The sequence below is a fragment of the Octopus bimaculoides genome, chromosome 15, assembly GCF_001194135.2.
Source record: "Octopus bimaculoides isolate UCB-OBI-ISO-001 chromosome 15, ASM119413v2, whole genome shotgun sequence".
Taxonomy (NCBI): domain Eukaryota; kingdom Metazoa; phylum Mollusca; class Cephalopoda; order Octopoda; family Octopodidae; genus Octopus; species Octopus bimaculoides.
In genome coordinates this window covers 26,712,809-26,728,227 of record NC_068995.1, presented here as the reverse complement: position 1 = coordinate 26,728,227, position 15,419 = coordinate 26,712,809, and the positions used below count along the sequence as shown (strand labels likewise).

The window sequence follows — 15,419 nt, the reverse complement described above, 5'->3', positions numbered from 1 at the left end:
CGGGTGGCACATAAAAGACACCATTTCGAGCGTGGCCGTTTTCGTGCGGGTGACACGTAAAAGCACCCACTACACTCTCTGAGTGGTTGGCGTTAGGAAGGGCATCCAGCTGTAGAAACTCTGCCAAATTAGATTGGAGCCTAGTGTTGCCATCCGGTTTCACCAGTCCTCAGTCAAATCGTCCAACCCATGCTAGCATGGAAGGCGGACGTTAAACGATGATGATGATGATGATGATGTTTCCTGTGTATTCATCTATGTGTGTGAGCATATTTCATATAGTTGATGTATTTAATTTTCTAGTTTTCTTAAAAAACAAATTCCAATATTTCAGTTTATTTCACCTTTATTGTACACCTGTTCTTCTGTTAATTAAATTCAACGGATAATCTAGTGATGTGTACAATTCTTCTATATCAAAATTTTGTTGCAAACCCAATTGAATATTAGCTGATGATTCATTTTCTATGGTGATGTTTAAACAAAATTTTAATATTTTTACCTAGATTTACCTGTAATTAGAGTCACTTTGAGACAAAAGTTATGCAATAGAATTCATTAAGAACCCTTTCTTTAATTGTTCCAAATATCACATTAATATGTTGATAGGTAAAAAAGTTACAGTTGTTTAATGAAACTAGTCTAAATTCATGATTATTTTAGAATTTAATTGAAACTCATGAGGGGTGTATTTTGGTCAGAAATATAGTAATGAAAGGGTTAAATAGCTGAAGGATTAAAATTAATCAAAGGACATACTAAGCATGTCTACCTGCTGGAAATAACAGTCAAAACTCTTATTTAAATACATTGATAATAACTACTGAAATCAACTGTCTGAAGGCAAACAGGCTAAGACAATCTTCCAGCATACATTCAAATATTTGGACTCACATGGACCGGTTTCTGCACTGGCATGATAGCCTCAGCTTCTTCAGCACGTGTTACCATGATGGTTGAGAAAGCTGAGGCTATTTTGCTTTCTGGTTGATTTCTGTAGCTACTATCAGTATATTTTGGCGCTTTAAATAAGAGTTTTGACTGTTATTTCCAGTAGATAGACATACTTAGTATGTTCTTTGATTAATTTATATATAAACTAGCAATGCATCCTGGTATTGTCTGGGTGTTATGACCTACAAGCACATTGTATTATTTGCTCCTTATGGGCAGAATCGGTATAGCTGATATATAGTTAATGGCATAATGGAAATTATTGTTTGTTCAAAAATGAAGGGAAGGGTACAATTTGCATGGATTTGCATGAAAGTGCTTTCTGTTCTTAAGAAGGATCACAAACTATGTATTGTTTCAGCAGATAAAATGGGGTTAATAGGATTTTGTCCAGAAAATCACGTTTTCAAAATTTTGATTTCCCCCCATCCTCACTGCAATTTCTTAATTTGTAACTTTTGGAATTTTTTTTTTTTTTTTTTTTTGTTATCTATATAGAAAATACAGAGATTACAAATCTGAGAAATAATTTTTTCTTAAAGAAAGTTGTGCTCCAGCATGGCTGCAGTCAAATGGCTGAAACAAGTAAAAGGAAAAAAAATTAAATAAAAACATTCCCACCACCTCACCCACCCATTACCTACTTGCTTTCACTTTTGTCTGATGTTTCCTGCATGCATAGAATTTTACTGAAATAGTAAACTTAAAAAATACCAGTCCCCCACCAGAAAACCCGACATACTAGAAACAACAGGTAAACAACATTATTTCTGAAGAAACTTCCCCACTTTCCAAAAAGCTAAAAGTGAAACATTGGAAGTTTGTAGCTTTTTGAAAGTGGTGAGGTGATGGGTAAAATTGTTAAAGATTCGTACTCTCTGTATTTTCTCCATGGATTACCAAGAAAAAGTAAAAAATGAATTTGGTGTGGAGAGGGAGAAAATTAAAATATTGAGAATGTGTTTTGTGGGTGAAATCCTAATGTCCTGTATTGCAAACAAAGGAATCAGAAGAAATTTAGGAAAAACTAAGGCAAGGGAGCAAAAATGTCACCTTGGACATGCCAGAAAGAAGAGGTAAAGAACAGGATTTCTGGGAAAACTTTCTTTTCAGTTTATATCGAAGATCATGCTTGTAAGTACGTTCATCACAAATACAAATTACACAACCGAAAAAGATCATTTCAATTGGATTTGAGCTTTAAATGTGCGTGTGCGCACTGCAAGAAATAACATAATTCGCACAGAAGTTTTACCTAGAGTGTGTGTATGTGTGCGTCAAAGGAAGTTATTTTACAGCATTCTTTCGGTTGAAGAAGCAAAGTTGTCAACTCAACATATATGGGATCATATGATTGTTTGTTAATTTCCGTAAAATTCTTTTAATTTCTTTATGCTTTGAAGAGAGCAGAAATTGAAAGAGAGGATAAAGTGAAAAAGCGACATTTGCTTTGAAGTGAGTGGATAAAGTAAAAGAGAGGAAAAAGTGAAGGATGCACATGTATATGAGTATATGAAATGGACGTGTGTGTGAGAGAGAGAGTGAGTGAAAGTGTGTGTTGAGCTGTATGAATTTTTTTGTATGTATGTGTGTCATTCACTCGTTCTCTCTCTCACTCTCTCTTTCCCTCTCTCTCTCACACACACACACACAATCTTTCATATACATGTACATAAATAGGTGGATGTAAAGAATATGTACACCACCTGTTTTCGGCATAACCCTAACCATAAACATTAGGTGTGCATATTCTTTGTTTGCCCATAAATACTTAAGCATACATCTATTTTGTAGGTGAGAGAGAGAGAGAGAGAGAGAGAGGGAGTGACTCTATTTCCTCATCTATAATATAAATTGAAGTAGCCCCCATACTTACAGAGAAAATCGATTAAAACAACCTCCGTGCGTGCATGCATGTGAGTGTGTGTCACTGAAGCCATTCATACATATATACATAATAAATAAATAAACTGAATGATAAATTTCATTTATCTCTCTCTTTCTTTCTTTCTCTCTCATATACACATACACCATCAACATTACTCTCTCTGTCGTGCACACCCCATCAAACATAAACACTCACGCACACACATGCGCATGCACATCAATTCTCCCCTCTCACCACAACTTCAAAAGAAATTCAGTCATAAAACTGTCCATGTTTCTTCATTCGATGCCCACTTCAAAAGATCACCGCCTCAAAAGCTGCATACTTGCCGTGCCAGCCAACGTAAGTCAATGGCACACAACTTCACTCACTCACACTATCTCTCTTTCTTACCCTCTTTCTCTCTCAAATACACACACACACGTCCATTTCATATATCTTTCAATTTCTGCTTTCTGCAAATAAAATTTTTACGGATAAAACTGCTTACAAAAATTGCGATTAATGTATAATTTCTTTCTATGTTCATAATTAAATAAATCTTTTAATGATTAGACAGATATCCAATAGAATAGCTCTCACAAACAGACTACGTACAAATTCTTTCTTCACAATTCCTGAAGCCATTTTCTGACAGGAGGGGGTGAAATCTTCATACAGTTGGAGGCTCCAATCGAAACAGGACACGAAATGATCAGGTTGAGAAACACTGTTATAGATTATGCCTAACCGAAAACAATCACAGCCACATCATCCAAACAGACCGTGTGAAACCGGGTTTAGCTGCTAGTAACATATAGAGAGATGGATGTCTTTTAATACAATTTTTTTGGTTGTTGGTTATTTTCATAAATGTTTGTCTGGTAGAATTCTACGCATGTGTGAAACATCGGATGAAAGTGAAACATTAGAAGCACATTGAAATATTGTTTGAAAATGAGCTCAAAATTGTGCGACTCACATAGTTGCCGAGCTTATTTTAGTTGTAAAACAGAGTTGTTGAGTGAAAAGCATAGTTTATTTGGTAGATAGATAAAAAGCAGTGGCTATGTTTTGTTATAACTCTCAAAGTTGTCAATGAACTGTCATCCAGATCAGCTGTCTTGTTCCATAAAATTCTTTTTATTTATTTACTTTTGTTTTAAAGTAAAAGAGAGGAGAAAGTGAAAAATGCATGAACATCTATATGGAGTGGACATGCATGTGTGTGTATGTGTGAGAGAGAAAGTGAGTGCCACTTACACATACATGAGAACACATACATGAGAACACACACATGAGAACACACACATTCACTCACTCTCTCTCTCCCTTTCTCTCTCTCTCTCACACACATCCATTTCATATACATGTACATACATCTTTCATTTTCTCCTCTCTTTCACTTTAAAACAAAAGTAAATAAATATAAGTTTTTTACAGAAATTAACGAACGAAGATGACAGCTCTGCAAGTCAAAACGAAAGATTTCCTAAGCCACTTTCTTTATTATAATACAGATGTGACTAATTCAGAGAAACATTACTTTCATTATTCACATATCGTCAGTCTCGTAATCAAACACTGTAATTTTGGTTGAAATTGAAAGTGTGAAACTATTTTCACTTTCTAATGAATCCTAGTCATTGTAACTTTAAATATCAGCATGTTTCACTGTTGAGTGGGTGGGAGTGGGGGAAGTCATATACGTATACTAAGATACACACACACAGACATACATACATACATTAACGCACACCTCAAGCCTATCTCTGACCCTGTGTGTATTTGTCTGTCTTTAGATGTGTGTGTGTGTGTCAATCGTCACAAAAATGTATGAATACTGACAGACACAAACACCGTCACACATATATACTTGTCATTCATCGGCCTAACATATGTAACGAACGTGTGAACACACTCATATAGAAAATGTAACATCATCGTTGTTGTGGTGGTGATATAAAATGTTGTTTACGATAGATGACTAAAAGAAAAATGATAATTTTAAATTTTTGTAATGCAAATAAGTGAATGAAAACATAGTTTAGTTGGTAGCCAGAAGCTTACTGAATCTTTTGATACACCATATGTCAAAAACAGCAACTTGGTTTTGGAATGCATAAGGAACATATGCACACACATACATACAAACTTTTCAAATGTACAGTAAACAAAAGAGGTGAGGAAACAACAAGTAGGTGCATTAGTTTGACGCTGGGGGAAAAAAGGGAAACACCGTTGATGTTTTGTGACTAGCTCTTTGACAGAAAAAGGAGGTAAAAATGAGATGGGATTAATGTTTTAACATGATAAAATGACCAGAAGAAAGAGGCCAAGTGGAGAGGAGATAATGACAGTGGCCCAGCTGAACTGGGGTGTGCAAGTGCATGTAAGAATGGTGTCTGTGAGTGTGTATATGAGAGCAAGCTTAAGATTATGTGAGCCTGTGTGTTTTGTGTATTTATGCATGTGGACATGTATAAATAAATGTGTGAGAGGAAGGAGTTAAGATGTTTGCAGGAATGCAAGATTATGCTGATATAGTTGTTGATATAATGACCATATAACTCACTGTCAGAATATTTGAGCCTCAACATAGCTGATGAACATTGGGGCCCATTCTCATTTCCATGGCCACTCCAGAGACCTAATGATAAAAATCCTCCAAGAATGAGAAGTAGTTGAGGGAGAGGACAAATTCAACCAAACAACATCTCAAAACTCCAGAACCCTGACATTGCAACCACCTTTGAAGCCAAAATAAGTCAGGAACTTAGTTCTAATCCAGTAAACGACAGGTCTATTGATGAAGACTGGAGAACCATTTGCAACATGTCACAGAAACAGCAAACACTATCATCAGCTTCACCAAGACCAAAAATCAAGACTAGTTTAATGAAATTGATATTGAAATCAACCATCTGATTGAGGCAAAAAAGAAAGCTTGACTGGCTCATGAAAAAGACTGAAGATCCAGACTCTATGTTGGAACGAAACAGCTATTTGGACCAGTATAGGCATCAACTGGATCCCTTCTAGCAGCTAACAATACGGACATCCTGACTGATCCACAAGACATATACTAGAAGGAACATTTTTCACCCTCCAAAGTAGAAACTTGAACACAACCAAGAACTTCCTGAGAAATGTTCCAAATCACCCTCCTCAGCTGCAGATGAACAAGAGGCCTGCTGTTTATGAATTCAAGCAAGCTATGAAGCAAAAAAGATCAAGGAAGTCTCCAGGCCCAGATAACATCCCTTTCAAGCTGATCAAACATGGAAGCTTAGCTTTGCAAACCTGTATCTTTATCCTCATCCTCAAGATGTGGAAATCCCTACATGCTCCTAAAGAACTGAAAGATGCAGTCCTCATAACGACCTTCATAAAAGGCGATGAAAAGTCTCCAGGAACTATAGAGGAATATCAACATTGAAAAGGTCTTTTCCAGAATGTCATTGTGGATTCTGTGCCTCTATTGGTACAATTGACATGATTTTCTATACAGTTCTATATTTAAGAGATGAGGAATTATGTGCATTATTTACAATTGACGGAAATTTGTTGTTAACACAACGTTTCAGCTGATATACCCTCCAGCCGAAACATTGTGTTAACAACAAACAAGATGAGGACAAATATCCATTAATTGTAAATAATGTAAATAATGTATGATTTTTTTATGCAAGGCAACTCCAAGAAAAAAGCAAAGAACAACAAAAATCCATTTCCCTTGTTTTCTTTGTCTTAGAAAAGTCCTTTGATAGCATTCCAAGAGCTGTTATGCTGTCAGAAGAATTTCCGATCACAGTCAGACTAAAACAAATCGTCCAACCAATGCCAGCGTGGAAAGCAGCTGTTAAACAATGATGATGATGATGATGAATGCTGTTGTCATTCAACCTTGCTATATGGCTATGAAACCTGGACTCTATATCATCGCAACATCTACAAATTAAGAATGCTTTTGCCAACAAAAACATTGTTCAATCTTGAGCATCAAACAGGAACACTATGTGAACAACAATGTCAAATCACTGATGATGAAACACTATCTTCAATCGTAAGGACATGTAGTAAGAATAGAAGAGGCAAGGTCCTATGCCAAGTCTTATTCAGTGAGATCACTTCTGGGAAAAGACCATGGGGTTGCTCTTTTCAAAGATACAAGGACCACTCAAAGCAACACTGAAAGCCACTGAAATTGAGCCTAAATTGTTTGAAACACCATCAGAACCAAAATCTTCAAAACCACCAGGAGAGAAAAGCTTGACAAAATCAACATTACCATGCAGTTAATGCCATCAACTCTTCTATACAAGAATTGGTTTACATAGTCATCAACACCATCACTATAAAGGAAGTGTTAAACAAAGAAGAAACTAAATTCTTGAATACAAGATAAAGCTGGTGATGATAATGATGATACATACATATATATATATATATATATATATATATATATATATATCTACTATATATGTGGGAAATTCTGTCTGTGGGTGTGTTTGCTTGTGGAGTTGTCAGCTAACTCCTCCTACATCGCTTTATCCATTTTAATGAAACTTGACACATGAGTAGAACTCATGTCTGGAAACCTTGTGACATACTTAGATTGTTGAAAAAATTGATAATAGGGCCCCTGGAAGGGATCCTTATATCTACTACATATAACTAATATAGCACCTGCACTTACAATTGTCAGTTTTTAGCGAAGCAATCAAAATTTGATTCTCACAATAAGCTGATTATGAGAATCAAATTTTGCATTTCACTACTCACAGTTTTGAACTAATTCTGCATTTCACTACTCACAGTTTTGAACTGCTAAACCTTATTATAGCACTTTCTTGATTTGAATCTTAAACCTTAAAGACTTCATTCATACATTTATATGCACACATACTTTTTGCACTTGTATATACATTTCTATATTAGCTTCAATAAATTAGCCTTGATAAAGTTAACCTGTAAAATGCCATGTCGAGTAAGAGTACAAGTGGGTACTTCTACTTCATAAGCTGCTCTAATGCGACAACGGTGATCTCAAGTCTCCGATTCATTATGTTTGATATTTACTAAATCAAACAATTATTCTTCATCTATTCTACTTCAATATCTAAGCAATTATATACATATTGCTGTAATTAATTTAGACATTATATTAATAGACATTTTTTCAACATCTCCAAATAACAAAATGCTGGCAATGCATGCAGGGTTTTCAATTAAATTTGATTACACTTTGAATGCCCATAACTCCGATAATTATGCATTTTTCCAGTTAAACTTTTTCAATGACAGTAGATAAATTTTTGATTCCAGAACGTATTTAATAAGTGTGTCCCAATCCTGCTTTTTCTCATGGACAGCTCTATGTCAGATGCTCTAGACTTGGAAACCCATAAAATTTATTCATCTATGCACCCAACAGCAAAACCAAAAACATTGTGTGTTACAAAGCCCTGCAAGACTGAAATTTTAAAACAAAGATGCCTCTCCCTCTGACAATCTCCAACAGTCTCTCTCACCAACCTCTGAAAACCTCTGACAAACTTTCTTGCCAATGTCCGACAGTCTCTCTTGCCAACCCCCGACAACCTCTCTCACCAACCACCGACAATCTCTCCTTCCTCCAGCTGACAGTTTTTTGTACTTTTTCACGACAGAAAATACACCTTTTGTGGCAGTTATAACGAAATTGCTTTTTTATGTCAGAGTAATAAGGCATTTAAATAGAACATCTTTACTCCTGGGAATTACTGAGTACACCAGCTAGTATATATATAATGTTAAATTATTTGTTTATGAGATGTAAAAGTCAATATAAATGTCTGATTGTTCTTTTTGTTCTATTCTGACTGAATGTATATTTTATGCTTTTATTTAATGGTGTCTTATTATAAGTGTATTACATTTTATTTTATTTATTTAGTTTATTTTTGATTCCTTGTTCTTTTATCCTTGTATACTGTATTTTATTGCTCAAATGAGAAGAATTCTTCATTATATCTTAGTTTCTTATGGAGACACATAGCATGCTACAATTACCAAAATGTATTGATAGAGAAATAAATGAAATGTCAAATAAAAAACGAAGTACTTTTTGAAAAGTTGCCTGAGGAAATGCATCAGCAGCTACGATGCATGACAATTGATTGCACAGCATCTCACCTGCAAGGTACTGGGGCATGATGGGTCAAAACAATCAGTGATTCTGAATAAAGAGTCTTGTGAATTCCATTATCTTTCTTTTGTATTTTTTATAAACTCTATGGATACAAAAGAATCCCAGAAGTAAATCCAGTGGCATTTGCCCCCATACTGTTGTTGACATCAGTTAGCCATATATTGTGAATGGGCTTTAAAACAGCATAATACAAGATGTATACCCAAATATAAAATTATTACTTATATAAATCAGAGAAGATTTATATAAGCAATAAACAAAACAAATATTTTATGAAAAGCACAAATCAGTTGTGCTAAAGCACAGAAGTAGTTGTATGAAAGCTTAAAAAATAATACGTAGGTTGTGTACCCTAGTATGCTATACTCTACATTCTGCTATACACTGGGGTTATATGAGATGCAACACAGCAGTTACAGCATCAGATAATTATTTTGCTAACTCATCTGCATTTATTTGATAACAGCAATAGTATTGATTCTTTGGAATTTACTGGGGCTATCTGGTAATCCGAAAAGAGAATTTAAACTTATGAATTCTGTTGATTTTGCAACTATGTTGAAGTGTGTCATTATTTTTGTGTTTTTTGGTGTAATGTAGCTTTTGAAATATGCTAGATGTATTGTTGCAAGAGCTGTGTAGTTGGAAGTAGAGAGCAGCCAAGAATTAACAGCTATTTACAGCAGGCTTCATAAAAATAAGAACCTAGCCAGATCTTTTCTACAAACAATTAAGCTAGGTTACATCAATCTCAGTAGTGTGGAAGGGCCTACAAAAGTTGTGAACACTTCTTCCTTCTTTGAAAAGTTTATAAAAAATATACTCTTTTTGTACAACTAGATCTTTTATTTGCTTGTTTTCTGAAAATACCAACTCATCTTTAGAATGACACAAAGTTGTGAAGTTTTATTACTGCTATGTACTCGGCTTTTATTAACTTGGCCATTTCAGGTTTTTTCAAGTATTGTGATGCTTAGATGTATAATTTTGAAGATACAAAAGTTAGCTAATTTAACTTTGGTTTCTGAAAAAATATTTTCATTAAATATTTTTGTATCTATTGGAAACATATTTGATAACATTTTTGGTCTAATCTAAGAACAATAAAATTTCTCAGATTTATTGTGAAGTGGTGTATATTGAAAGTAAGTTGGGATTTGGATGAAATACAAATTAGAGCATACCTTTATGGCATTGTGGACCAAAAGGCTCACCAACTCCTGATCCAACAAATACTTTACCATCATCTGAAATTGAAAATTAATTAACAGAAGTGGTAAAAAAATCAATAAATATATTAAACAATGTTGTTTTCATTAAGAATGAATTACTTAAGAAGTCTATCAGAATAACAAAACTATCACTAAAATAAATATCTTACACAAACTAAATAAATCCATCACTGACTTGCATAATGTTGTATCATAAAAATGATGGAAGTAAATATAGCTTAAAATAGGATAAGAGAGTTGAAACTACCTGCATGGTAAGCTATTGAACCAATATTCCATCCAGGATACCGATGCTTTGGATAGTCCTACAAACAAAATTACAAGTCTTTGAACAAAGTAGTATTAAATTTTTTAGTATTTAAAAAAATATTTTTGTCTTTTATAAATCAAGTTTGAAAACAAGGGTCAAATCAAAAACTTACTCGACGGGCAAGTCCAATTGCAATAGAACAATTCTCACCAGGGTCAACAATTTCCAATTCAAAATAATGGTATGTGGGGTCAAGTGGTGACCTTGCCTGTGCCAAACCAACATCTATAAGCTTTTTTCCTCGACCTGTGTATTCCATAATCTGTAGACAATTCAATTTAAAACTGTCATTAACTAATTTTACTAAATCTTAATAAAAAATATCAGCACAAACTTCAAGTATTTTATCTATGTTTTTTTTTCTGTTACATGTGTTTAGAATGCATTTTAAATTATTTTAAGTGTTGTTGTTTAACTCCAGGATATCATGATCAAAGGCATACCAGTTTTGTGCATCCTGTTTTTCTTCAGAGTGTGTAGAATATGTCTTTCTCTTTATTTAGATGTAATTTAAGAAGATTCAGCTGCTATTTCCAGCAGGCCCAGTATTCATAAAAAATACTCCAAAACAACATGATGTAATGACCAATTAGCTCTCAGTTATGTATGTCTGATTTACCAAATAAACTTTATATTATTATACAATTATCAATTAGTGCTCAGACACTATATAAGAACTTACAATCAGTTTATTATCCCTAAATGTGTCCCTGTTATCATTTACCATCTTCAGCCACCTCAGAACCAACTATTCTTGACCATACCCTATTGGACCCTTCAGTCTTGACTGTGTTCTACTGTCATGTAAAAAATTGCCTATAGTTCTGGGCTGGATGAAAGCATATCACCTTCTATATTATGATATTTTTGGATACCTAATTTTTCATCTATCTATCTTAAAACTGGGATATTGTTGATAATAATTTAGAGAAAAAAAAATCATCCCTTTATCTGTAGAGAGGTAATTGTTGAATCTACAAAAAAGGTCTTTCCTCTGAATAACAGATTTGATCTTGATCTCGTAAATAAAAAGTAATGTTACAAGTCAGCTATGGAAGATAACAATGATTCTGCAAGTTCCTTAAGTTTTATAGCACAGTCTGATCTATACAATAAAACATTTGAGTGTTGGGTCTCATAGAGGCAGTGACAGGTGACTGAGACCTTTGGCAATATACTGTGCTTGAGTAGACCTGTCAAGTCAAGTAAAACTATAGTCGTAGCTGATGCTGGTGTCAGGTCAATGGCATGTAAAAAACACCTACTATCCTCTTGGAATGGTTGGCATTAGGAAGGGCATCCAGCCATAGAAACCTTGCCAAATCAGATTGGAACCTGGTGCAGCTCCCCGACTTACCAATTTTTCAGCCAAACCATCCCACCCATGCCAACATGGAAAGCAGATGTTAAATGATGATGATGATGATGATGATGATGATGTATTCTTGATATTGGACTGAGAGGTAAGAATATTCTATTAATTTTGGTGTTTTCAGTAACCTCTAGAGTATCTCGATCTTGGTTAAGATTTTTAGGATATACATAAGTGACACATAATTGAATATGGTGGTCTCCTATAGGATCTAATCACTGCAAATGATTTAGTGAATTTGACAGATTTCATTAGAAGAAATCAGTAGGCTATTTTCTCAAGATGGATAAAAACCCATCTACTATGTCCTCAATTCATAGTCATCAAAGTCAACGAACAGCCACCTGAAAGACTTTATTTTGCAATGGCATTCTCCAGGTAAAAACTCACTATTGATCTGGCTCACATGACCTGGTAAGTATATAACATGCCTAAGGTGCCATGCAAAGAGACTCAATATAAGATCACATAGTTGCAAAGTGAACTTTTTAACTAAACAACGTGTCTGTGTCTCTATTTCATGTTTGAAAATCCACTTCACTATCTAAAATTCAAAACAGTTATTGATGGTGAAAAATTTTGAACAGGTGAAGATTGAACTAATAATTATTATTACAATTTCTGTAATATGTTACTGTCTGTTATCTTTTGCATATTCTTATGTAAATGAATTTATCCAGAAACTTATAGATACACTTTCTGCTGTAATTTGTTATGCATATTGAGTCTCTTTGCATGGCACCTTAGGCATGTTATATACTTACCAGGTCATGTGAGCCAGATCAATAGTGAGTTTTTACTTGGAGAATGCCATTTGTCAGATCACTTCCATTTTGGTGCTAATATGATGTGATATCATTTGAGTCTATAACAGAGTACTATCTGATGTAAAACAAACAAGACTGTCCATTTCATTTATCTCTGAATAAAGCAAAGCCTTTCTACTGATTTTGCTAGTGTTTTACATCAGATGATATACAGGATTAAGTTGAGTCAAGGGATTAATGACAAGTTATGAGACTGGATAAGAGTATAAACAAAGAAGATATTCTTAAAATAACATATTATGAAGGTATTGTAAAAACATTAAACAAATAGCAATAATACAACAATATCAAATCTCTGAGCAAGCAGTAAAAAGTTGCTGTACAGAATTGTAAAATATAATTGCCAACTGGATGTGGCAGCCCCATAGAGGACGATGCTACTGTTGTTTTTAGCCCCAGGAGGACATCTCCTCCAGCTGGCTAACAACACACTGTATGCGTCTGATTAGTATTTGCAAGGGGAAATCATTGTTCACACAGGTAGTAACCTGTCATCAATGTGTGATAATCACGAGCTAGTGATGAGAACTCATTCCACATGCAAAATACTATGCTTTTTCCAGTGACAAACTGTCACTGATCTCAAAAAAGGAGAAATAAGCAAGAAGTAGACAGTAGCATTACGGAATTGTAAAACATAATTGCCAACTAGATGTCGCAGGTTACTACCCAGATACCCGGGTCTGTGTGTTATGTAAGGCTAGAGATGGGAACGATGATTTCCCCTCGCAAATTCTAATCAGACACAGATGGTGTGTCATTAACCAGCTGGAGATGTCCTCCTGGGGCTAAAAACAACAGTAGCATTGTCCTCACATCTAGTTGGCAATTATATTTTATGATTCCGTACTGCTACTGTTTACTTCTCGCTCAGTGTTTTATTATTGCTTATTTCTCCTTTTTCAAGATCGGCGACAGTTTGTCACTGGAAAAAGCATATAGTATTTTGTGTGTGGAGTGAGTTCTCATCACTAACTCATGATTATCACACACTGATGATGGGTTATTACCCAGAAACCCAGGTCTGTGTGTATCACATAAGGCTAGAGATGGGAATGATGATTTCCCCTTGCAAATTCTAATCGGACACAGACAGTGTGTTGTTAGCCAGCTGGAGGAGATGTCCTGGGGCTTAAAACAACAGTAGCATCGTCCTCTATGGGACTGCCACATTTAGTTGGCAATTATATTTTACAATAATACAACATTTTAGAGAATAAATCCATTTCTAAGAAAGATGGTATTAATATGAACAAAAAACTACAATAAAAGTATACCAAACTACTACTGACACATCCATTTAAGCGAATCTGATGCAAGCGGGACCATTCATCATCAATATTGTCAACAGTCATTAGAATAACTTCATCATGCTGAAAATGGCTGTCCAAATGAAGCTCTAGTTCTTCTCCTTCAGAATGAAGACCAACAATAGGAAAAAGTCCTCCATGAGGCCAGGGCACAACAACAGTGCCAATCTGTTGCAAAAAAAAAAAAATTTTTTTAATTAAAAAAAAAAAACAGCATATTATGAGAATATAAGAAAAATAAAATAATAATATAAATACTATTTACATGGACAGGATATAAAGGATATAAAATTGCGATATTCAAGCCCGGCCCAAGGAAAGTACTAATACAAGTGTATTAGTTATAAATTGAGTTATAAGTTCAGATCAACCATAGCATCTACTTATCAATACCACTGTCACTGTCAGAGGATACTTATCATTATGGAATGCTTCTTGGATGCTCTTAAAATTATCCCTTAACACTTTTAAATATAAATGAGTCAACCAAAAAATGTAATGAAAAGGTTGAAGGATGATTTACTTGTGAAATTTTATTGCACTTTATAATGGCAATCAACCACTATATATACAAACTGAGTACATGTCACACCAGCACTAAACTAATTCAGGCACTCCAACACACACATATAAAAACAAATGATAAAAACCACAGATCAAATTATATAACCCATATCATTCAACCTAAGATTAAAAGGAGAAGTTGATGCATACAAAGTACAGGAATTTCCCACAGTAATGGAAATTCCATTACTTCACCATAATGTGTAATTAATTTTCCCATTGATTTTCATATCATAAAGTAAGAATATATTCTAATGGATTTCTTCGAAAAACGACAACAAAAAACAAGTGACACAGCCACATTTAAGCATGAAAATAACAATTTCTAAACATCTACAGTACAACATAGATATACACAAAACCATTTGAAGAGAAATACTTTAAGGTATAAATGAGAAGTTCAATATTATACAGAGTACATTCTAACCACAAATGAGGTGGACCAATGGGTAAGGACTGTTATGGAATGAGAGTTTAGTGGAAAGTGGGTTATACATCTTTAGATGTATACCTGACTTTCCTACTATAAAATTAAAGAATATAACGGAACGCTGAACTCCAGACCATCAACTTAAACAACACTTTATTTAGGTGGTAAATATATACATCTTTAGTTCTTGCTGTTACAGCTTCTGTGTGTATGTGAGCATAGTTGTTGGGACGTGGGTATGTAGTTGCAAGCGAAGCTGTCGAGTGTAAGTCCGAAAGATGTAGAGAGACAGCTTATCACGTCCATGCTCATGGTCGGCCGACCGTAAAAGAGATAGAATTAAGCGGGAACACTTGCTTA

General features: G+C 34.5%; 1 protein-coding gene across 1 annotated transcript in view; it reads right to left on the bottom strand.

Annotated features, from left to right (window-relative positions):
* Positions 1–15,419, bottom strand: part of LOC106881644 (SPRY domain-containing protein 3) — a 126,242-nt gene that overhangs the window by 13,393 nt on the left and 97,430 nt on the right. Inside the window, exons 5-8 of the mRNA XM_052973458.1 lie at positions 14,048–14,233; positions 10,669–10,818; positions 10,494–10,551; positions 10,199–10,261 (exon numbers count right to left, since the gene is read on the bottom strand). Of these exons, the coding sequence (XP_052829418.1) occupies positions 10,199–10,261; positions 10,494–10,551; positions 10,669–10,818; positions 14,048–14,233 (457 nt within the window). The remainder of the gene's footprint in view (positions 1–10,198; positions 10,262–10,493; positions 10,552–10,668; positions 10,819–14,047; positions 14,234–15,419) is intronic.